A 25090-nucleotide genomic window follows, 5' to 3' on the forward strand; every position below is an offset into this window, starting at 1 on the left:
ATTTATAATGAATGAAATGCTGATGCTTGTGGTTTAAGCCCAAAGGCAAAGGCCTTCAATCAGTCTGCAAAGAGCCCTCCCTGTGCGTGTGCATGCACACTCACTATGCCTTGATGTCCTCCTGCCCTCATACAGGTTTTCACGCACGCATCTTGATCTAGCACAGAGAGCATCATGCCATCCACAGCCAGAGGGATGAGGGAACCTCCAACACTTTCTGGAGTAACTTTCCAGGTGCTCACAGCAGCATTTGTTCATTTTCACTCACCCTTGGTAAGCCACAGAGATGTCACCTCAGCATCAGAAGGCTGTGGGTCATGACTTGCAGATAACTGGGAGAACACCCTCCAGCAGAATCAATGAAAGCTCGGCCCTAGAAGTGCACGCTTGCTCAGTGCAACCTGTGCCAAAATACCACCTAACCTAGGCCACCTGCATTAACTGGACAGCATCAACAGAGCTGTTAGGACTTTGCCACAACCCCTGCTTTTTTTGTTTCCCTAGTGTCAAAGCAGTAGCGTTCCTACCGCTCTGAGTCTGGAACACAAAAACGAGACAATGGAAGCTACAAAAGTAGCTATGTGCCAACCAAAAAAGAAGCCATCATTAATTCCTATGAGGTTAAACATGGCGTAGAAGCACTGTTTGATGCCACTGCTTTGCAGACACAATGAAGCAGCCGCACCTTCAGAGGCCCCTGCCACACGGCCCCATCGTAATGTGCAGGGAGGAAAACTGCAAGATACCGAGCCAAAACTCACTGAGAAGTGCCAAAGCACTTGCCCTGTATGAAATATAAAGTACTGTTTCCAGGCATCCTCAATCACTCCAATGCCTTGAGCCTTGCAGGAAGACAAGGTTCCAGTGATGAAGGCTCTTAGAAGCCTGGAGAAAGGCAGCATGCAGAGGGACCCCGCAGCTCACAGAACACCCACTCTTCGTAAGTAAAACCAGAGGCAGTTTCTTAAAGGCTTTTAACACAGCGCAGTCTCAATCGTCCAGTCAGCCTTTTTCTACCAGACACTTGCAAAATAAAACTGCGCTGTAAACAGAGTGGGTGGGATTTTTTAAATTGTCATGATTTCTGTTCGCCTTTAACAATGACTCGGGACGCATTTGCAGCGCGGGGCGGAGCCGCCCCCCTCAGCCATCGGCGGCCCTGCAGCGCCCCCTGCTGCCGCGCGGCGGGACGCGCACTCCGACGCGAGGCGGGCTGCGGCAGGAACGCCCACAGCCGCAGTTCCGCTACACCAAAACACGCCCACAGGACAAACTATACGCAAGTAGCGGTAGGCACGGGTATTTAAGGCTTCAGGAATAACATATTTCAATTCTAGTCAAGCAGCTTAAGTTCTCTCTTAGCATAAGATCTTTCCCTACACTGAAAAAAAAAAAAATACTTTGCCTAAGTTGTATGTATTTACTCGACTCCAGTGTACACTATGAGACCCATCCTTCAATTACTGCCACGGTACCTCTGTTAAATGCCTCCTCCACTTCTGTGATGGATGGGGATGTATTTTCAAGTAACACTTTTTCCAGTTACAGTAACTCTCTTCAGTTGTGCTATTTCAGCGTACCCTTAGAATTCTGGCCAGCAAAAAACAGGACAGAATCCTTGTGAAACAGACAATAAAACTGCTAGTAAAGTCAGGTGTATTGCAGTCACTTTCTTTGTATTTTGTATCTGTTTAAAAGAAAAACCAGGATCCCTTTCCAAAGCCACCTGCAAAGGATGATGCTGTTTCTTTTCTGTGATCCACAAAAGCAAAATGTGTGAAATACCAGAATCCACCATTCACACTGACAAAGCACACGTTCTTTCGCATCAGGCACCATTAAACCACATGGTTTTTAAAAATGTCAGTTCAGAACTCTGCAAAAAGTGCCTCTTCTAAGCAGTATGCAGCTTCTTTGTTGGAGCCACCTACCATGAAACAGAGCAATGTACTGCAGTTAAAGGCAGCGATCAAGGAGACATAACATGCTTCTAGGAAATGTGTTTTCCTAAAAAGTATAGGAGGAGATTTTTCTGCATCTTCCCCAAGAGAAAAGTGCTGGAATGCAGCCCAGCACAATTCCTTGTCTTCTTCTCTCCCTTGAGGCTGAGGCTATAAGTAGAATCCATGAAGAAAATATCAAGAAGTAGAAATCGCAAGCAGTGGTTTTCAATTTCAGTAAACAGGATGCTCCCATAACATAACCTCTGCTATCTTACACTAAAAAAAGAAATCACAATTTTTCAAAGTGTATTGATAGGGACTGGTGATGCATGCACCTCACATCTGCCTGCTGCAGGAAGCTGAGAGCTAGCCAGGTGTCACTCCAGTGTTTGTCCACACGTCATTCCATCCCCAACATTTTTTGATTGCAGAGATGGGAAGATTCAAACACACTTGACTGCATTATGACACTGTACCATTTACTTCCTGATTCCATTAGACTTTGAAACAGCACCAACTCACACCCAAGTCCACAGATGCACAGTATTTCAAACTCCCAAACTCTCCAGACTAACTCCTACAAAATTAAAAAGTTTTGCCTTTGGAAACGAAGCTGAAAACTAAAACTAAACAGCATTTTGAAGTACAAACATGGTACAACTTTCAGTAAGATAGGTTTTCCGCGCTGTTTAGGAGAAAAATGGACACCATCTTCACAGTGCCCTAAAGAGGGACACACAAGCTGAGAAAACAGAGCACTGATTTGTGTTCAAAAAACGTTCATATGTTGTACTGTGGGAAGTGGTTCAGTGGGAAACACTGGTGACAGGTGGATGGTTAGACTGGATGATCTTAAAGGTATTTTCCAACCTTGGTGATTCTATGATTCTTCATCTGCTTTTAAAACTTAGCTACCTGCAGCACTCCTCCCTGGGCAGGACACACTGGTGTAAAACCACCTACCTGACCTTCATGTCCTAAACTATAATGACAGGGCTCTCAATGCTCTAGCTTAAAAAATACTAAGTATTGAGACAAGCAGGGCCTTCCTACACCTAGGCAGATCGACACTTCTTCCCAACTTAGTATCACCTACAAACTTAAAGGGTGCACTCAATCCCCTTATCTAGATCATAAAAAAAGATATGAAATAAAGTCAGCCCCCAAACTGACATCTGAGGAACACCATTTGTGACTGATAGCCAACAAGATTCAACCCCATTCACTATCATTCTCTGCACCTGGCCATCTAATTAGTTTTTTACTCAGCAAAGAGTACGCCTGGCAAAACCATGGGCTGCCTGCTGCCTTCACTTGTGGCTAAGCTGGGTGCCATACAGCCACAGGCTCCTAGACACCAGGCAGAAGGCAGCCTCTGAGGGTGCTGCCTCGTGCTCCAGCACTGGGGGAAAAGTCCTGCTGAGAGAAGGAACCGAAACTGCACAGTTACTCTGAATTGCGACTTTAAAGTTCAGGTCTTTAAGCAAGTTACTGTTGTCTGTTTACAGGCAATGAATACTCTGAGATAGCATTTTTCTGCAGTTTCTTTCTCTGATGGGAATCGGGATGCAAGAATCCAAAAGACAGTGGTTGTGTCAGAAGATCCCAAAATAATGTGAGAAAGTCTTCAGTATTAACAGGATGGTGAAGGGGGGACGTCTGCCCAGGACACATTTATTCAGGAAAAACTAGGGAATTGAGAATAATAGGGACCAGGGAGTGGGGTGGGAAAGCTGTAGCAGAGAGATTTCATAGCTGGATTCTGAGGGGTCCAAACTCCCAATAAAGTACGTTTTTAATAGTGAGAATAAACCACTGAAGCAGCTTACCAAGTATTAAGATGACTGGTACCACGAGTGTTAAACTCACAATTGGATAGGTGCTTATAGAAGCCCAAAACCAGAACTCTGCAAGGGTCTCAGCATAGACCAATATAGTGAAGTTTCCCTGTCTGTAAACCAAATTTTTGTAACAATGTTTACTGCTTCACTTTTTTCCAATAAAATTTTTAAACTTTAAAGAGCTGCTGAAGCAGAGGGAAGAGTATACAGTGGGCTGATCGCTTGGCTCCAAAGCCCAAACATAAATCCCAGTTGCACACAGCCACTTCTATGTGGGACTCTGAACCACGATTATCCATAGGAGCGATTTGAGCAGAGCTAACTCTGTGCTATCAAGCCCGGAGGATTCTTACCCCATAACTCATTCCTCTGGAGCATGGGGTCAACTAAGGAGTAACTGAAACTTCCCTTATGCAGCAGGGATTCAAAACCAATTAATTTTGGATTTGCTGTTTTAAAGTCAGCCTGAGAGACTGGGAATTCTCATTCAACAGCAAAGTGTTGAAGTCTACCAGATCCAACACAATATCTTTTTCTTGATATGAGGCATCGCCTCAACAAAAACAGTCAAAAATCCCCCATCACAGAGGTATGAACCAATTCCTCCTTCCCCTACACTCAAAAAACGCACCCAACCTGACCATGCTGCTGGACACTTCACGTGTCAGTGATGACACACCATTTGTGCACGTGAAAATGCAAGGACCTGAGTGGCACCAAAAACCCACTGCAAACAGGAACCTTTGCATATTCCCACATGCACTCTAGCTGCCTGCGCAACATTTATTTCAGTGTCCACTTTATATTCTTTCCCTTTCCCCAGAAGTCATCCTCCTGTCACATATACTTAATCCTTTGAAAGAAATTCTGGCTAGAAAATACAGTCTCAGTTGCCCTACACGCATGCTTAAGCTTACAGCTTTCTCTGTTTTTCCTACATACTGTAAAAGTTACCAATCTTCGTTATTAAACAGAGAGAAAAATCGCTGACAGCGCAGGCTGGTCACAAAGTGAAAAACCACTACAAAGGAGAAAATCAACATAAATATATCTTTGTTTGCTTTGACAGCAGTCATTCACAACAGTATTTAATGGTGAAGAAGCTTGGGATGCAAACCCTGCTAACTTCATTGCCAGGTTAAACTCATGAGTGAAGTTCCAAACCAACCATTTAGCAATGTTTAAGGTCTAGCTAATATTTACATGACTATTTGAAGTCAAATCATGGTTAACTTGGAGTCATTGCGTATCCAGAAGCCACATTCAGGATTCTTTTGGGCACCCTTTCCTAGCTCTGGTCTGGAGGGTCATTATCACCTGCTCCTCTTGCCAATCCAGTAACAAATTTGCCAAACATTTCCTGTAATCTTGCCTGCTCAGGAAGTTCAGGCAGAGTGGGCCGTTCCCAAAACTTTAGCTATAGATGCACTAAAACAAGGCATAAAACAGGGCTCCCAGTTAAGCAGAGAATTTTCAGTTATAGATCAGGCCTACAGGACAAACTACAACCACCACCTCAGTTTGCTTTAAGACACTTCTTAGGATTGGAGACAGATTTCTACATTATTCTTTTAAAATTATATTATTTTCAGCTAAATTTGTCCCTGATGATCAATTTAGGTAATCCAAATCATTATCAATATCCACCACAATGCCTCCTTGTGAATTTGTTTTTTTTTTTTTTCCCCAAATAAGTAATTGCAGAGTTCTGAAAACACATAAAATATCGTGACTGACATAAAATAGTATTTAAAATACAAGAAACAATCCAAGTCACATGCGAAGTACAACACCAAGAACAATGCTGTTCCTTGTGCCAAATGCAGAGGTCTGATCTCAGAGAACAGAAAGTGCTCTTTTGTGTGCAGGAGCTAAAAGCGTTCCTGGTACCCACAGTCACGACACTTCTTGCCCTGGGCTTCCAAGATGATGCTCTTTGGCAACGTCCCATGTGATGTAGTCCAAATCACTAAACTGAAACCTCTGACAAATGCACTTCACACAAGGCAGGCACATGCCACAACGCTCACAAGAACACAGCCTGTTGGTATACCAGGCACTTTCACGCAGTCCCAAAACAGAGCAAGAAGCCAAGCAAGAGAAACCACCTAGCTAGCAGAGAATAGAAATATTTAAGAACACTGCATGGCTTACAGACCTGAAAGAGACCTACTGTTTCAACATCAATAGCCACACATATTTACCAAGTAAACCCTATGGTAGTAGCACTGATAAGGCACAGAGGTGAACACAGAAAGGCTGAAATACTGTCATGCCCACTGTTTTTGCAGCAAGGTGTAAGAAATCAGCAGTTAAGACTAATGAAAAACATGGAGGCTGACTTCTAAATAGAAAGAACTCAGAAGACAGTTCAAAGTGCTGGAAGACTATAGACCACAAGAAAAGAAATAGAAACAAAGGCAAATGAAACCAGGAATTATTCATGCTTACACATACAGCAGATGAGCCAGTTGCAATTAAAAGAGCTTTTCAAATTGTACCAAAATACCAGCTAGCTACATCTTCCATAGCCAGGGAAAACCAAAGAACAGTGGCTGGGAAAATGGACAAGAAAAAATAAAAAAGAAACTCTAAACCTTCACCTGGGGGAATCAAGTCTAAGAATCTTAATTGACTCAATTAAGTCTGCAGAGAGCTGAGATACTGTAAATACCAAAACTCACTAGGAAGAAGGGGAAAAAAAACCCTCCAAGGCAGAATATTTCTTTATTCTATGATCTCTGTTGTGCTGTGCAATTCAGAAGACAGAGATTTGCCCTAGGGCTATATTAGGGGTTATGCTTTGTGGTTTACAATTTTGATATGCCATATCTGAGGTTTCTCAGAATATCTCACGAGAGGGAAGGATTACAGAGTATGACAGAAACACTTGTTCTGTTGCAGAAGTTCAAATCTGGGGAAGAACATATTACAGTACACGAGCAGTCTGTTGAGCTGCCTGTTTCTCCCTATTTATGGGAGATAGAAAAACAGAGTCCTTACTGCTTTATTGCTTTTTTAAGCTACTAAAATATCATAACATATATGGGTAAAACCCTATGACAACTTTTTCTTAGCATGTTCTCCTCACTACAAGAGAGATGTTAATGCCCTGGCGTGTGTCCAAAGAAGGGCAACAAAGCTGTGAAGGGTCTGGAGCCCAGGAGTTTTAAGAGGAACAGCTGAGGGAACTGGGAATGTTCAGTCTGCAGAAGAGAAGGCTCAGTAGAGAACTCACTGCTCTACAACTGCCTGAAAGCTTGTAGCAAAGTGGGGGTCAGCTTCTTCTCCCAGGTAACAGCAACAGGATGAGTGATAATGGCCTGAAGTTGCACCAGGTAAGATTCAGGTTGGTTATTAAGAAACATTCTCAGAAGAAGTAGTGAGACACTGAAACAGGCTGCCCAGGGTGGTAGTGGAGTCACCATCCCTGGAGGTGCTCAAGAAACGTGGAGATGTGGCAATAATAGACATGACCTCATGGACATGTGTTGATGGCTGGATTTAATGACCTTCATGACTTTTCCAACCTTAATAATTCACTGTTATCTAATTTGAAAAAATAAAATAAAAAAAAGCCAGGGGGAAGCTTTCTTAGTACTATGCTGCTACGTAAAACCCACTGCAATGCTGGTATTTGGCCTCCTGACTAAATGTCAAAGCAAAAAACACTTAGTATGAAATTGCTTCACAGTCACAACAGACAGAAAGCAATAACAGAATTGGCAATCTCATTACGAAGTGCATTCTCACACCCATACACTAGCTAGAGAATTTTAACATTTTAGCTACAAAAATATATACTCAACCTAGGACTGGTGAATTTTATTAGAGTATTCTTATTCCAAGTGTCATTCCAGTCAGCAACAGAATGTGGTACCCAAGCTGGGCTAGAGTTTAAAGAAAGGATTTAAAACCTGCGCACAGAATAAAGTGAAAGTTCAAGCTCAGAAAAACATTATCTAAACCAGATGTTGGCTTCCCACCACTCTATTTATGATATCTTGTTTTAATATTTATACCTAGGCCAGGCACAGCCATAAATCAGAGCCAAAATATAACGAGCGCTCTGAAGTAAAGAAATTACATGCTCCCGCAATGTAAAACCAGTTTGTTTGGATTGTGACGAGAATAAATCTCACAGCGGTTTAATGATGTTTTCCTTCACCTGCCTCATCGTGCATCACAAAGCCAAGACAGAAAGCCTGAAAAACAAATACCTACGGAGCAAAAGCCATAGCACAATCCAAGCAGGCAGCAGCAGGCCTGCAGCACTGGGAGGCCTCAGGCAGCACTGCAGCATGGCCACATGGCGGCTCTCCTCAACCTCTTGCAGGCTGTGGGCACTGCCCCGGCCCACTCTACCGCAATGGACACATCTGCCTCAGCACAAGACTGCAGTGCACCCAGGGGCAAGCTGTATCGCGGGGCACGTTAAGCATGGCATAGCTGGGTCATTCGATTTTGCAGCTAATCATTCCTGCTCTCCATGAATGGCAACACTGATGCACAGGTGCACTGTGTGTTGGTAGAAAGCTGCATGAACAGCAGCACATTCTGGCAATTAATACTTTTGGCTCTGGTTACACAAAAAAATTGAAGTCTATATCCCACTTGCCATTTGTGACATTTAATAACAGGATTACCCCATACAGGGTAGCATTTTATTGACAAGTTTGATGTCAGAGCACTTTGGTTTGATGCATGAGCAGCTGAGTCAGGAAGTAGAGCTGCCACAGACACAAGGTTACCTTGATAGCTACTCACTGCAGCTGTAAGGGCCTTCAGACCGCTTCTGGATTGCCTTGGCTACAGCAAGCTCCAACAACACTGAGACCACCTCCAAATATTAAAATAAAAAACAAAAAACAAGATGCTGGCACCAGGCAAAGGAGAGTACTGTCAGAATGAAGCCAGAAAAACAGCTCTCAATCTGATATAAACCCTGTTCAAACAAGTAATCCTAAGGAAACTACAGGTGTTGCAGTATGACACCAAATTATTTAATACAACTACAGCAATCAGGTAGAACATTTTGTGCCAGAATGTGACCAGCCACCAGTTTGAAGAACACTGTGTGCACTAGGATAAGAGATGACCACGAACTTTCCAGGAATTAGATCATCTTTTTGCATTTCCAACCAAGTATCTAAACAGAACATGGGTGCAGACAAAAAAAGATTATGGGAGTACATTTTAAAGTAAGAGATGCAGTGACCTAGAATGTTATCTCAGCCAATGTGGACAACTACTTAAATTCAGATACTTCCATAACAACATCCATTGAGCTCAGTGTTGACCCTCCCTTTGTGGTCCCTTGCAACTTAAAGGATTCAGGGATCCTAATAACCCACGATTCAGTGAGCACCATTTAAAGGAGAGGCAGCTGACATACTTCCCCAAGATCAGAAAACAGGGCATAAAGCCAAACCCCATGGCTTTTCAATCTTTTCAATGCCCGTTCCAGGCAAAGCACAGGCCAGGCCTGCCTTCAGAAGATTCAAAAATTGCTTCCCAGAGGCAGCAAGCAATTTATGAAGATGTAATCCTAGGTCTGAAACTTTGTATGCAAATAGCCTCAGAAGAGCTGGAAGCAATAACCATGCCAAAGAGTTTAAGTTCTTACAGGTCCAGCCTAGAGAAGGTGCAAGACCTTGGGTGAGAAGAGATGACAGACTAACAAGCACCATCACCAGATTCCTGCAAGCACTGCTGTCCAACAAGTGCTTGCTTGGGGTGTCTAGCTAGTCTTTCACAATGGGTTGGGGGCTTTTTTTCCTGAGCTGAAGCAGAATTCTGAGGTTAGTTCACTACTAAACCCCATAAAGTGGTACAGAAGTTACTTCTGCAGAAATATTATTTCTCTGTGAAACTTGAAGCCTCAGATAGTTCTGCTTTGTTGAGAGCTCACAGAAGTGGCATAGCTGACAGTTCATTAGATACATTGCTTAGACATTTAAAAGTCAGCCCACGGGGAAAGAGTTTCTGTGCCTGAGGACTAGGAAGTGATAACATCCACTTAGAAGATTCCTACCAAACATCAGGCTCGGATTCACCTAAATGAGGATTACACTTCAGAGGGAAGACCATTTGAGTTTTCCTGCTGGACTGGAGATGGAATGAGCCGAGTCAATCAGATGCTTAAAAATAACAATCAGCTGACACTGAAGTTGTATCAATTCCCTGGTAAACTTATTTTTCCCAGTTCCTGGAGGAGCCACACAGAAGTAGGTGGTTGGGTGCACATACGTACAGAAAAATGCAGCACAGAAGAGTTGCAATTGTGCCTTCTGGGACAACTGCATGCTCGTGGTGCAGTATGAAAATCAGCAACTCAGCACACAGACTCCAGCAACAGTCCTATCTAAAAAAGCCATACAATGACACACATTTAAGGAAAAACATAAGAAAATATTTCTAGTATTGAAATAGAATGGAAAACCGTGCTCTCACATCTTTTTTCATTGTCCGTTATGACACAAAGACGGGCTGCTTCTTCACCTTGAAGGCAGGAAATTTCATTCAAACATGTCCAGAGGCCACAGAAATGATCCAAGGGATGGAACACCTTTCCTACAAGGACAGGCTGAAAGACCTGGGGCTGTTCAGCCTGGAGAAGAGAAGGCTTTTGGTATCTGAAGGGGAGCTACAGGAAAGAAGAGGACAGACTCTCTAGCAGGGTCTGTTGTCATAGGACAAGGCAAAATGGCTTCAAACTAAAGGAGTGTCAACCACTTCCAAGAATTTGAGCCTTCTTCTGAAGAGAAAATTGAAGAGTTAGGAAGCTCAAACATAACTAAAAACTATGAACTAAAAGTCACTAGGACTAATCTGATTTTCCTTCTCATCGCATCCACAAATGCAATTTCATCATTATAACAGAGCCAATACTTGCCTTCAATAAACAACTGCCTACTCTTCCCCAAACTGAAGACTGTGATCAAGCATAGCCTGCTTGTACTATAAATAGTATCTACAAGAGCTTTGGCACAGTCACATCTGAGCAAGAATTAGCAGTAGGCTTTAAAGAGATTGGAAAATTTCCTTCTGTACACCTTGAAGTGCACATGGAGTTGAATTTTACAACTTTTTCCAAACAGAAACATTAATATTGCTGTATCAGTTAGGAAACGGTAGCCTAGGCCTCTTATAACCCTTAGGCTACAACATCTTAGAGGACTGAGAATGCAAGTTGGAAATCTTTTTACTTACGTGTTAGGAGTCCTGCAGCCCTTCACACAAAACATACTGGACACCTCAAGCTGCTAACAGACAGATTATACATTTGAATTGCTATTTAACAATTAATTCTTTTATCGCCAAGTAGACCAATGTGCTTTTAGGATAATACAGTCATGCTTATCTCCTGCAAAGTCTTAACGCAAAGAAATACACTGATGAGTCATAAAGACTGCATACTCAGCTAATTTTTTGGATATCTGCTTCTCTCATTTTTCAAGTATTGTGATAATAACACCCCTAGGATATTACTCTCAAAACCTGTTTGACTACTGTAGTAAATATTCAAGATTATATTCAACAATACTCGATTAAATACTCAAGTTAATTCTTATAACTGTACTACAGGCTCCCTTTGGTTGTCTACTGCTGCTGTGCTCATCTTCATGCAAAAAAAAAGGAAAACCACAAAACAAATTAGGCTCACCAAAACCATGTATGCTTTTACCTGCCAGCAGCTAGCAACAGTATAATCACTAGAAACTCTCTTGAAAGAGGTGCATGCAAACATATGATGAAAACTATACTGTAAGCACAGGGAAAAAGTAGCATCACTTGATAGTCAGCAATAACCGTAACAATGGAGACTAATTTACAAGATAGAAATAGCACAGAGGGTTCGTTGCAACTAAAAAAGAGCAGTAATACATCAGTGGCTCTACAAGCATGTAATATATAGCCAGTAAAATATTGAAGGATCAACACAACTAAAAACATGTCCCAAGTCCTGAGGTGCCCTGATGAAGACAAAGATAAAAGCAGCAAATGCATGAATGAGTAAGCATTGCTGTAGGACCATGAAAAGAACAATAAAAAGTTCAGAGTTGGTACTGAAATCAATGCAAAAAGAAACCAAGCAGGGATATTTTATTACTAATCGAGAAAATACAGTGGTGAACAATTGAGCTCACCCACTCACAGTGACTTCATGAGGTCAATAACCCTTTCTAAAGTAGAAGATAACATCACAAATTACTTTTGTGCATCTTTCTAAGAGCAGAGATGGGCAGCGGACCAATTCCAGTATAACAAGAAATTAAATCCAGCACCCAGAGCAGAAGTTTAATATACAGAATCAATCAAATAAGAATATTTTGTGTGCGTTTTCATGCTGTAAAAGTCACTCTCTAGTAAAATATTGCCAGAAAAAGCAAAAACAAAAAAAATACCCTGTTCTATACTGCAGTTATTGTTCCAGAAAAAAAGAAGTTACAGGAATTATAGAGGAATTGTAAGCATCCGAACAGCAAGGAGCACACAGTGATCTTGCACTATGCAAGACAGAAGCATTCTCAATGGCCAGCGTCCCAGAATGTATCTGCATGTGCCCTTTAAACATTTCATGTGAAACACGGGAGCAGCAGCAGGTTTCTGAAGACACTTGGAAGATAACAGTCACTTAACACAGATACAGAATTCCTTAGCAAGTCCCTCTATGGATAATTCCAACTTTGAGCTAACCACGCTGCCTCTCTGCTGCTGCATGGTGGGGCTCAAGCTCTACACCTTGTCCTCCTTCCTTGCCAGCGCCCAAATGCAATGAGGGCCTGCTGAAGGACTGCAGGCTTTCAATCGCCAGCACCTGAAACACAGGAGCATGCCAATAAGAATCAGCACACCAACCTTTCTCTACAACCACATTGCACCACGCAGGCTTTTTATTTTTCCCCCCCACCTCCCCCTCCTTTTCTCTGCTAATGAGAAAAAGCAATTTTATTTGGTATTTTCCAGTAAGGAATGCAACAGGTGCTAAGAGCTGAATGGAACCCACATCTGTTCCCCTGAGATGGCAGGCCCTGCCCGATCACATTTTACAATACATATTTTACATGCACAGATTGCCCAGAATCTGAGGAATGCAGCCCATACCGCTGGGAGACTGTAAAAAAGCATAAGGAATCCATGGGCTTTCCTGCAGCAGGGATATGGAATGCCTGCCTGGTTCACACAGCATTACAATCATAGCAGTCCCTGACAGCAGTCAGTGTGATTAAACCCAGTAGCACTCCTGTCCTGGCCAGAAAGACGGCCGTTTACATGTCACACTTGTAAACCTTGAATCCTTTTAGTTCTGCACAGCACAGAAGCTCATTCGCCCACTTAACTTGACCATGAAGGTGGAAAGATAAGAATTAGGGCTGTTTTCTGAAGGGATTAAGATGGGCTAACAACTGAAATTGGGCCACCCTCTTCCCAGGCTTAGTGAAGTTTGGATGTCCAAGAATGTCTGCGAGCTGCTGATGTGTGAATAATGGCTGCTGTGTTTGCCTACACAGTCACTGTGCGACAGCCTGACGGATGGCTTTGTAACAAGCTCTGGGGTCCGTGAAGCGAGGAGGATGGCATATCCCAAACAAAACTGGATGCTGTCTGGCCTGGCTGAGCAGGGAGGTGTCTCCCATCCACCACGTGAGAAGCCACATTCCTTCAACTGCCTTTAGCAAGTTGCAGGGCATTGCCACATTTATATGCACCACACAGATAATGCACTCGAAATGCTTTGAGGCTGATATGAATAGGAACTATTCTTCCCTTTAATTAGCATTTTTGCTAGATGAACACTGCAAAGTGCCAAGCTGTGGAATGCTATTAGTTCAACTCGATAGACAGTTGACTGCCAGAACACAGCCCAAACTGGAAGATTTCATTTTCCATGTATGAGTCATTCACATTACTTGAATGAAAATAACAACTATCACAAAATGATCGCTCTGTCAAAGGTCAAAGACTATGTGCCACACAAACCCTGGAAAGTCATACATAAATTCATCTGCACTCTAGGCAACTGTACAATGTTCTTTGGCTGGTGACTAGTACTTTAACCACTAGCCACCAAAAAAAGGCATTAGAGTTAGTGCACCTCTAAAAAGATGGTTTAGCATTAAAATATCCAGACTGTTTTTCCAAAGCCAAACAGCTGATCTTGTCTATGTTCAAAAAAAAAAAAAACCACAAACAAACACCAGACAACTAAATCAGTCATGGATGATCGCTAAACCATTTACAAGCATATTTCAAATTTATTTATCCAGAACCTCACTGTAAGTTCTCAAAAGTAGCAAAAAATATGCATCCAGAAAAGTAACAAAAACATTAAAGTCACAGTGTCTGACTGTTGGTGTTCTTATACTACCAGATGACTTCCCACTTAAATAGACATTATGGATTTCTAAAAAAATAAAAAATAATAGTAATAATAATAAAAAATACGAAAACATTGGCTTGTTTCCTAGCAACAGCTCAGCTAAAATGACTTAACATTTCCACTCAATCAAATGTAAATTTGACTATGTTATCCCTTAAATGTTGATTATAACAGCCCTTTTCAAATGCAAATTCAATGTGTAAAGTGAATGTAAACGTTGACAAAGCTGATAGGAAAATCTCCTGATTAACATCATTTGCATGTTAATCATGCAACACAGCAACATTATTACAAACCTTAAAAAGACAGAGGGAATTGAGAATTGGTTAGAGAATCACTTTTTTCCTCATCTCCTTCTTTCCCACTTCAAGACTAAAACAGACACAAACACAGAGCCTTTTGGACTACATGCAATATACCCACTGTTCAAAAGTGCAAAGCATCAGCTGTATCTGAATTACATACATTGTTTTGAGAAATACTGTTTCATTTTTCAGCCATAGAACTTGCTGGCTGTAGAAAAATACAGCACTGGGGAGAGAGTAATGTTTATAATACCATATGGGCTACAAGTTCTCTTGCCTCTTCTAGCAGCAACTGTAGCATAAAAAACAAACAAAAAGACAACTGAAGGTAGGGGTGAATTGAACTTAAATCACTTCCTTTCAAAGTCTGGAAGTTTGTTCTTGGCACTGAGATTCAACTTCGGGATTCAAACACATTCAGGTATGCATTCATTATAGACGAGGTAATTTTTGCATAAGACAGAAGAGGCTTAAATGGGAACACTTCAGTTTTTCTTCTAGTGCAGCATTCCACAATATGAGTATTAAAATACATAGTTCTACGATATGCACATTACATCAGGCTGATTTGCTGCTACTTAACCAAAAGTCAGCAGGAAGCTGAGAACAGATGCACTGCACCTTCAGCACATTAGAAGAACTCAGAATTAACACCTTCAATTGAGAGCATTTTCTAGCAGAAAACATTATCCTTCCTTTGTAATCATCTCCATAAAGACAGAGGCTCAAACACTAGATTTATATCTACAGGCATAAAGCAGACTTGTAGTTGGCAATAAGCCAGATTTGTTTCTTATAGCGATGTACCTTGGTAGCTCACAGTGACACAAATGTGCTACTCCAGCACATTTACAACGTAATGACTTGCACAGCATCAACTACATCAGTGCAAAGCAGATAATTTAGCACACAGCACCATAAAACACTGTAAGACAGATTATATGCTCCTAAGAAAAGCAGAAGCACTTTCCTCATCCACTGAAGATTTTTAATACAGTTATTGCAAGCCTTTTGAGGATTATCTCCTCTATCCCAGCTTGGAGTTAATACTTTTTGAAAGGCACAATCCCTTCTCTGCAGCCTCAGCCCGCAAACTTCAGTAATATCAGATCCTGAAGGCTGATATGGAAGACTTCACAGCAAACAGCACAACACAACAGATGAGTAACTAAGAAGAACAATTAGTCAAAATGTTTATATCAGTATCAAACAAATCATCCCCTTCTCAGAAAGCCAAACCCACTTCAAAACCATGGATCTGGGACAGAGCCAATTTTGAAACCATGAGCTGGGAAGGGAAGGAAACTCAGGATGACATGCAACACCACTTCATCCTCCCATGCCATTCCTATTTGCTTCCCCACTTTGTACAGAGTTCTTACGTGTGCCAACTATTGGCCACAGTACGATTTCAGAGATACAGCCTGCATCTGGAGAAACATCCTGAATCAGACAGGAGATGATAGCAAAGCGGGGGGGGGCAGAAAGAGGTCTGGAACTTATTGTGCTAATCCTTCATCCTTACGCTGCATGCTCGGTGCTCCATTCAAATCTACCTTTTGGGAGGAGAAAAAGAGTAATGCAGCCTTTTCTTTTTGATGTTATTTCTGTTTGAAATGATTCCAGAAACCTTTATAGTACAGTACAGACACATGAAAATTCTATTATCCCCTTATTAATAATATATTCAAGCTAGTTTCACAGCCTGAGAGGTTGATCAAAATTATTTACTGCACAGAAAATACTTCATTTGACTTCATGGGCAACATGCTTAAACACACAGCACAATGCTTTTTTAATCTCATGACTCTCTCTAAATGATTCACAACCAGGTAGTTCCAACATTTCAGTCCGAATCCCGCAGATGATACGATGAACCATTTTCCAGTTATAGCCAATGAAACTAAGGAAAACCAATTCAACTGAAAGACCTACATCATTAAGTGTAAGATTTGCCATTAAATATACCAGCAATGGGCAGATACAACAGATCCACGCTGAAGCACAGCCGGGCATCAGTAATGATCAGTTGACTGGACTTGCACCTCAAGATCACAATCCAAATTTGCCAGTTCATATCCACTACTGTGACTGGAATTGATTTGGAATTAAAATAAATGACTCACATGCAATCTGCTAAGTTTCTGGAGAAAAGGCACATTTACAAGTAACATGAGAAACATTTGCTACAGAACAAAAATATGTAAACAAAACACAGGAAGGACATGAACAAAAAGTTACTCTATACCATATGGAGTACCATTGCCAACAATGTTCCAGTTACAAAGATTTTGAACAACTGAAACTCATAAATCAGCAGAAGTTAGTCAAACGCAGACAAGAAACCAACCAACGACTTGTACTTCAGTATGGATACCTCACCTAAAGAAAGAGCCTCACAGGAATTGCTCAGCCTTGGCTGAGGTGCTGCAGACTCCTAAAAACATGGAGTGCAGCTATTCAAACTGCATGATGCACCATGACCCTGGTGTACAGAAAACAACCATTCCTTAAATTAACCAGCGGCTCAACTTTCAAGAAAAAAAGTGTTTTATTTCAAATAAAGCACACCTGAAGTTCACAACTGTGTATGTAACTACCTTTCGCATACGCTTAGCATGAGCATTCGATTCAGTGTACTCACAATGATGACATATGTCAAGGTTCATTTGGAAAAGATTTTCTCACCACTTGTCACACTCTTACAGACCCAAGCATGTGGAGTTCAACATTTCACCATGAATTTTACACGCAACTGAGGAGAAAACAAAATGGGGTAAGCTGGACACAATGAAATAGGCGAGAGAAAATGGTACAAAGAAGGATGAGAAAAACTAACCCAGGTTTAAACAAAAATTTGAGTAAGATTAGCAAACGTGACAGACACTAGTTTTTAAACACTTTATATTCCTAATAAGAGGTTATCTCAATAGACAGATTTTTAAAATAGAGGTTCAAATGCTTCTAAACGTGACTGTGAGACACAGCTGTCTGGACAGCTGATCCAGAGGATCCCATTCAGCTCTGCACAGAAGGACCAAGTAAACGAACACAAGGATTAAAAACACAGCAATGCAAAAGTAGCGCAGGGTAGGGGAGCAGCAAAAATCAGAAAGAAAAAAAAAAAGGAGGAAAAGCAAAATAAACGACTGCAAAAATATTACTCTAAGTCCTCAGTGAAGCATAGAATAAAACAGTTCAGTTGCAAGCAGCTTGACAGTCAGAAGAATCCAAACAAAAACTTGTTCTCATCTCACAAGGGAATACAACCAGGGCAGCATACCTCTCACCCTGCTCTCCTGATGCTGGGGCAGCACTCACCTGTAACACAACCTACCAGTCACAGGAAACCTTCTTCTGGCTCTCAGATATTCACATCTGTGTGAAAGAACTGACACAGAGAGGGGAGGGGCAAAACTGGAGTTTATATAAAACTCTTGCAACCACACGCACACTACATGACCCTGGCAAGCGCTTTAATCTTTTATCTTACAGGCAAACCTCTCCAGATTTAGAAGAAAATAAAAAGAAAGAAAAGGAAAACCACACACCTGTGAATGAATGAACACAAACAGTGCAATGACCTAGAAATACCACCCTGCCTCACAGTGTGTGAGACCTCAGTCGCCTTCCATCTCTACAGAGGGCAGGAGTTGCAGGAGGGGGGAAGGCAGAAGGAAAAATAAATAGCAGCAGTCTTCACGGCAGTGTCAGGCTCCACAAGCAGGCCACAGGCCAGACCACAGTATGGCTTATGATTCATAGAGAAAAAACTACTTTCACAGGCTGTGATTTCTGCCCTAGCTTCTTTCATGGGCAGTGGTTTTGGTAGATAAATTGTATCTGAATCAAGAAGCGCCTTCTGTAAGCACCCCAGATCAGCCTTCTACCACTGGCATGCTCCTTTCCTGCTCACAGCTGCGCACCCCAAGTGGCTTTGGAGAAACACCACCACATCAGCATCCTTTGCCCAGGCAAAGGATCAGCAAGTGTTATCACAAAGGATGCGATAACAGACCAACTGCTCATCAACACCACTGTGATCCTCAGTAGCTTCGCAACACTGCTGCTGTGTAGCCATGGAGTTACTTCCCCCACAGCAGCCTGTACAGTGCTGTGCCCTGCACTTACAGCTAGGACAAAGTTGCCATTACTGATGTTTTGGCTACTGCTGAGCAGAGCACAGCATCAAGACTTGCTTCAACTCCCCTAGAACCAGTAGGCTGGGAAGGAGACACCGGCAGGGCAGCAGGTCTAATCCAAATGTATCTTTTGCCATCCTCTTCCTTTGAGGAGAGGGACTTCAGCTGCTCATCAGGGCAAAACCGCCACAGTCACTGAGGATCGTGACACTCTTAACTCATCTGTCCCACTAGGACATACAGGCAGTGGCAAATGCAACCCTTTCCTGCTGCATCAGACCCCATTTACTCAAATTTCCTCAGTTTTCAAAGAACTGAGAGGAGACGAAGAGTGTGGGGGAAAAAAAGGAAAAGACAGGAAAAAGATTTGCTAACTACAAGGAACTCTTACAATCCCAGTCTCACCACTGCTTAACATTTTATTCCTCAATTTTCTCTTCATCCAGTTGTTCTGTTTCTGCAAAGACAATCTGGCAGCAGCACATTCTTTTATTCAATACAAAGTCAAATATAATCCGAGATCATTAAAAAGCAATAAAGCACTCCTTCAACAGCTAAAACAATAGCAACAGAGTCAGCAACAGCACTCTTGCTGATCTGGAGTCTCTCTCTGTCCCTCACTTTCTTAGGACTGTTTTGGGCATATTCTTGTTTCAGGCATACACACAAAGAGGATCAATAGAAAAAAGAAAGGAAAAAATATATAACAGAAAATGCAGAAGAAGAAAAATATAAATATAGCAACTAGTAAGTAATCCTTAAGCACTTAATAAGCACTGGGTTTGGAAACGGCCTCACAGACACTGCTCTGAAAAATAAGGCTCATAGACAGAGTTTAAAAATCATACTTGGCTGCTGAAATAAATACTTATGGTTCACCTCACCTGTCCACATATTTTGACCATCTAAGATTTTCTCCTCCAGAATCAATTGAGCTAACTACTAAAATCTCAACAGCACACAGAAACAGATTGTTTTCACACAGAAAAACAAGATAAAGTTACGGTAAACATATGTTAAAAAAAGAAACAATCGGAAAAACAAAGTAGCCATATACTCCACTAAGTAAAATCCATTTTGAATTCCACGATGAAAGGGAATTCAGACTTCAGTTTCCCACCCAAAGTATTTATTTACGTGCAGCATGTTCGCACTCAGAGAAAGGAAAAGTAAAGATCCTTTTTGCATATGTCACTCATCTTTATTTATGCATAGGCTTAGTTATGAGCCTACATCACCTGATACAAATACTGGCATCTTCTCAGTGGAGAAGTCACCCACGTACAATCCAGAGTTATCAGAGGTCTCCTAAAGCCCTTGTTTTCACAGCCCTGCTGCCCACCACCAGCTGCTTCCACCTCCCTCGAATTCATTCTCTCAGTCACTAGGCAGAGACAAGTGGCCCTTGCAGTAACTTCTACATACAGAAAAGGCACATTACCAAGCATCAATGTTTATTACTGCCATCAATTTATCTGTAATTTTAACATTGCTATCAACCAATACCTTGCACTTCAGCAGGAAAACCACATTCACTTGCTGTCTTTCATTACACAGTATTCCCTTCCCCCTTTCACCTAAGTCAATGTGGAAATTCATGCACCAGACCAATACCTGAAACAGCATTTTCATCTCCACATGGTCTCATGGAACATGGTCTCATACTGGAAACCTCAGAATTCATATTTTCATCCATTTTATTACTACTTGAAAGATTCAGTAGAAAACAAAATAACAAAACCAAAACAAACATTATAAACAAAGCATAGATAGCATAAGATAGGAGAGCTTTAAGTTAAAAAAAAAAAAAAAAAAAGTAACCCCACAGGAAGCAACACTCAACACCACCACACAGTTCCAGCATCTTCCTCCTATGTCTTTTACTGTATTATTCCCAAAGTAAAAGTTCAAGACCTGTTACAATACTTAAACCTGTCATGAATAGGAGATTAGATGGCAAAGCAAATAATGAAAATCTTTCAGTACTCTAGATCTATTAACACTGCATCAGCAAATAACTTGGATGTTATTCCACCTGATTTGCAAAGTGCCTTCCTATTTTCTTCAATCCTCAGACAAAATCCACAACAGCAAATTTGGTTCTCTGTTATTTTAACACTGTAACATGATGGAAAATGCAACAATGACAGCACGGTAACAAAATCCCAGGCTGCAGCCCAGTGAGGGTCTACTCAAATGCAACAGACACGGACAAAGAAAAGAATCTGCCTACCTTCAAAAGGCCTCATGTACACAGGGATCTTCAGATGAGATACCTCACCTACCAACCCTTACACGAGGTCTGGAAAAGGGTGGATCCTGGCTCCAGCCCTTTCATTACTCAGGCACATTGCCATTGCATGCACCTGAGCTCATTTGTGTTGGCCCTGCCTTCCTACCAGGTGCTCAATCACCAGACTCAGCACTTCCGCTGCAGTTACACAGTTAGAAATACACAAATTCCACTCTACAGTGTATTTGATAAGTAGATTAATCTCTGTAGTCCATATATACAACAGCAGCGCTCTGGCCATCTCTCACAGGCAGTACTTCATCTGGGTAACTTCAGTTGGCTGAAGCAGTTTGAAATGAGAAGAAACATACAGGACTAAATCTTTGTTTCACATCAACTAACTCCAAAGCTGTACAGAGACAAGAAATTATGATGTTGAAAGTAATGCAGAAGTTTCTATTTAGTGGCAAAGCATTGGTGATTTTTAGAAGTCGTCTTCAACATTCGTTTCTATAGGAATGCTGGATGTATGCAGAAAAATTTCATTCCAAACACCATGGACTCAGAATCAGCTACACAGTGCAGTGTGGGTAAGCCAAGTTTAGGAAACAGGGAGCACTGTTTTCCCTTTTCCTAAATCCACTTCAAGATGGTAACACTGACACCACAAATGCACATCAGTGAAAAAAAGATTGCGTATATTAAAAATGTTTGCTCCTCAACAGAAGGCCTCTACGAGCTACTCCCCCAAAAACAAAACCTGATGAAAGTCAGCTGGCCATACATAGGCACGTGCTCAGCACAAGACCCATGGAATGCAAAATGCATCGGAACATCTTCATTCTCAGCAAACATCCACAATCGATCCTCAAATTCAAGCCCCTAACAAATAAAAAAATAGTACGAGTTGCTATTCCATTTATCTAATGCCTCAAACTGGGGCCGCACTGTGGTTATCTGAGTGCTTGAATACAACCGATGAATATACACTGAGTAGCCAGTCTTATTACTACTGTGTCTTTGTGACAGGCGTTTCCCTGTTCTCCTCCAATCAAGATATCTACTAAGAAGTCTGTGCACAAGCCAGCAATTACATTATTCAAGCCTTTCTGGTAAGGTCACGTCACTGTTACTGGATGTCTTTCATATTACAACACACCCTAAGTAACAAAACAGCTAAACAAGTTGCTGGTATATTACTATGTACACCAAACAGCTAGTAAATGGAATGATCAGGAAAACTTTTGTAAGTGATGTGAAGTCCTCACATCTCTTTCACAGCACAGAAATAACCCTGTGCTCTCTCTGCAGTCTCCCCATTCACATCCATAGAGGATGGAGTGGCTTTTAACTAAATCTACCTCTCACTACTGCATCTTCTCTTTTCCCAGGTCACCTGATTGGAAGAGCTACCACGTTTGGTTTATTTGTCAGTTTAAATATTTTCTGCACGTTTACCATGTAAGAATCAATCAAGTTTGTTTAACTAAGCCATATACATCCATTTCAAAAAGCAGACCATACTGAAAGCAGGCGCTGCAGAAGGTACTGCCATTTTCAAGAGAATGAATAAATAACTCAGCAGTCCCTAAGTACAAACCCCTCTAGAAATGTATTTACAGTGACTACACAAGAGCTAAAATACTCCTCTACCATCAAGAGGAATCATCAATTCTCCCTTTCCAAAGTAAACACAGAGAGTTATCTACAGATATATGACAGTTCAAGCACTACGAAGTGCTATTGCAGTTGTGCAAAAGAAAACAGTCCAGGCTGCAGCCAAGTGAGGATCTGCTCAAATGCAGCAGCCATGGACAAAGAAACAGAGGAAAAAAAAAAATCTTCTTATCTTCAGAAAGCCTCGGGTTCACAGGGATCTCCAGAGAGACACCCTTCCCTTCCCCCTGCCAACCCTAAATGAGGCCTGCAAAGGGGTGGATCCTGGCTCCACTCCTGGTCACTCAGGAGCACTACTTGCACCTGAGCTCCACTAGGTTGGCCCTGCCTTCCCACCAGGTGCTCAATCACCGATTCAAACCGTGACTCAGCATTTCCACTACATCTTTCACAAACTGCTTTCATTCCTTGCTTCAACTTCAAATTTATCCTTCTTTATACCTTGTTATGCTCTGCTTCTTTCCTTTTTCTAGCAAAGAGTGTGTGAAACATCAGGAAAGAGGTGTTAGGCATCAGTAAAGAATCGAGCCAATACATGCAGTCTGGTTTCCCTTTAACTTCAAAACTTGGAATTTCAGCATTAGTCCTTCAGCTAAAGAGATGAATATCACACACTTGGTGAAGACAGAAAAGGAACCTTCTGTGCTTAGAGGGTTCAAGTACACACACAGGGTTCTTATCAGTACAAGTAAACTGTATCATACTATTATACTTGTGTAAGCATTCTGTTCCTAAGCTGTACTTGCACCAGAGTATAAAAAAAATAAATAAATCAGAACAGTGAGCATTCACAAGAAAAGAAAGCTTTGAGATTTTACACGATGGAGTGGTTCTGTGGTTCCAGAACAGAGGAGCAGCAGCTGTGACAGAACAGCTCCCACTCCAATGGAGAAAAATAAACTACTCACCTGCAGAACAGCAGGAGAGCACAGACAGGCTGGAGATTTTCTGAAAAGCAGTATAGAAGGGCAAGCAACTTCTCATCTGCCTAAAAATCCTAAATCACGTACCTACCAATCCTAGCACAAAATACTTGCATGCCTTTCTTGGTGGATTTTTATTACACACAGGGCAAAACACTTTGTGTCACCAACAAAATCTGTGGTCTGTGTTTATGTGTACTGGAACAACTGCTCCTCTTAAGCTGATCACTGCCTGAACAGATTTTCACTCGCAGGCAGCAATACGTAGGTGTGGGATTCATCATCCTTTTCCCTCCACCTGTCAGAGCTTCACAGATGAAAAGAAAGGTGGCAGGGAAGGAGTGGAGTTGAATCTTCCTAGTTTAGGAAACAAAGCCAGGAAATTAACAGGAAAAAAAAAAAGTGTAAAGGTCTGCCTTTGTTCCACGTGACAACACACAGATGAGGTTTTTCAAATTTTATTTTAAATTTCATGCTACCCACCAGTATGCAGTTTTTTGGTTGATGTGACTTATCCCACACAACTGTCTTCCCAAAATGCAGGTACAGGAAGGTTTTTTTCTTCTTACCTCTGCAGATTACTATCATCTGTCAATACTGCCAACAACAAACTAAACAGGTGGGCAGTTTCAACCACCTCTCTCCAGCTCTCACTTTTCATCAAAACATCTAGTTGGTCTTCAGTAAGAATTAATATTTTAAAATTACAACTGCAAAAAGATCAACATTATTATTATCCCTAATCATTGATGTAACAAGTCTAATAGAACAAAATGACTGCAGAATAAACATTGTGCTACCACAACACATAAGTTAGCAGCACTGCCTAAAGAACTCAGTTCCATGTCACAGTTCTAGCCACACACCACACAAAGATGCAAATAAATACTCACATGCCTCAAACATTTATGCACAGCTGCTGCTACAGAACATGAATAAGCAAAATGAGTGTCTGAGCTCAGTTTCAGACCTAGCAATACAAAAACTGCTCTAGAGCTAAAATCCACCAGGTAAAGGTGGCTCAAAAGTAATTTCTTCTAAAGAGTTAATATTAAAATACAAGAATGCAATCAAAATTATCCACACAAGGTAAGAGCAACAAATACTTCTTCCCCATCCTGAGCATCCAGTTACAATCTCACAATGTAACAAGCTGTGCTTATGGGCTCTTAATACTTAACCCCAGCCCTGGAAGCTGGCTCAGTGAGCCATTACAAGTCCTTGGCATGTAACTATGCTCCAGATCACTATGTCCGATGCAGACTTTATTTCCCACCCTGAATCTGGTCTAAAAAGAGCCCTGGTAATTGCCTCAAGACAGCTGTAAGCAAAAATAGGTTGTTTGCTCTGTTCTGAAAACAAAATCTCACCAAAATTGCCAGTGAAAAAGAGATCATTCTGGATAGCTGAAATGAGAAGATATTACATCCAGATAACTGGCTCTCTGGATAGCTGCCCTACGACAGGGAACAATAGCTGGAATTATACTGTTTAGCATAAATGCCAAAGATAAAAAGCATGAGGATTGACACAGGCACAGCATCTACATTTCTCACCTACAGTAGCATTTATGTGGCTCAGGATGACTCAATCAAGTTAAGAAATGTTCTGATATGTAAGCTGAAGTATTACTGATGCTAGC

General features: G+C 41.5%; 1 protein-coding gene across 2 annotated transcripts in view; it reads right to left on the reverse strand.

Moving 5' to 3' along the window:
- JAZF1 (JAZF zinc finger 1) overlaps positions 1-25090 on the reverse strand; it is a 167750-nt gene that overhangs the window by 134372 nt on the left and 8288 nt on the right. The window contains exon 1 of one of the 2 annotated variants that reach the window (XM_048951359.1): positions 20849-20879. The exons of the other annotated variant lie outside the window; for it this stretch is intronic. Coding sequence (XP_048807316.1) covers positions 20849-20864 — 16 coding nt within the window. The 5' untranslated portion in view covers positions 20865-20879. Of the gene's footprint in view, positions 1-20848; positions 20880-25090 lie in introns of those variants that run through there. 2 annotated transcript variants of the gene reach the window in all.

This window comes from Lagopus muta, chromosome 7 (assembly GCF_023343835.1).
Source record: "Lagopus muta isolate bLagMut1 chromosome 7, bLagMut1 primary, whole genome shotgun sequence".
Taxonomy (NCBI): Eukaryota; Metazoa; Chordata; class Aves; order Galliformes; family Phasianidae; genus Lagopus; species Lagopus muta.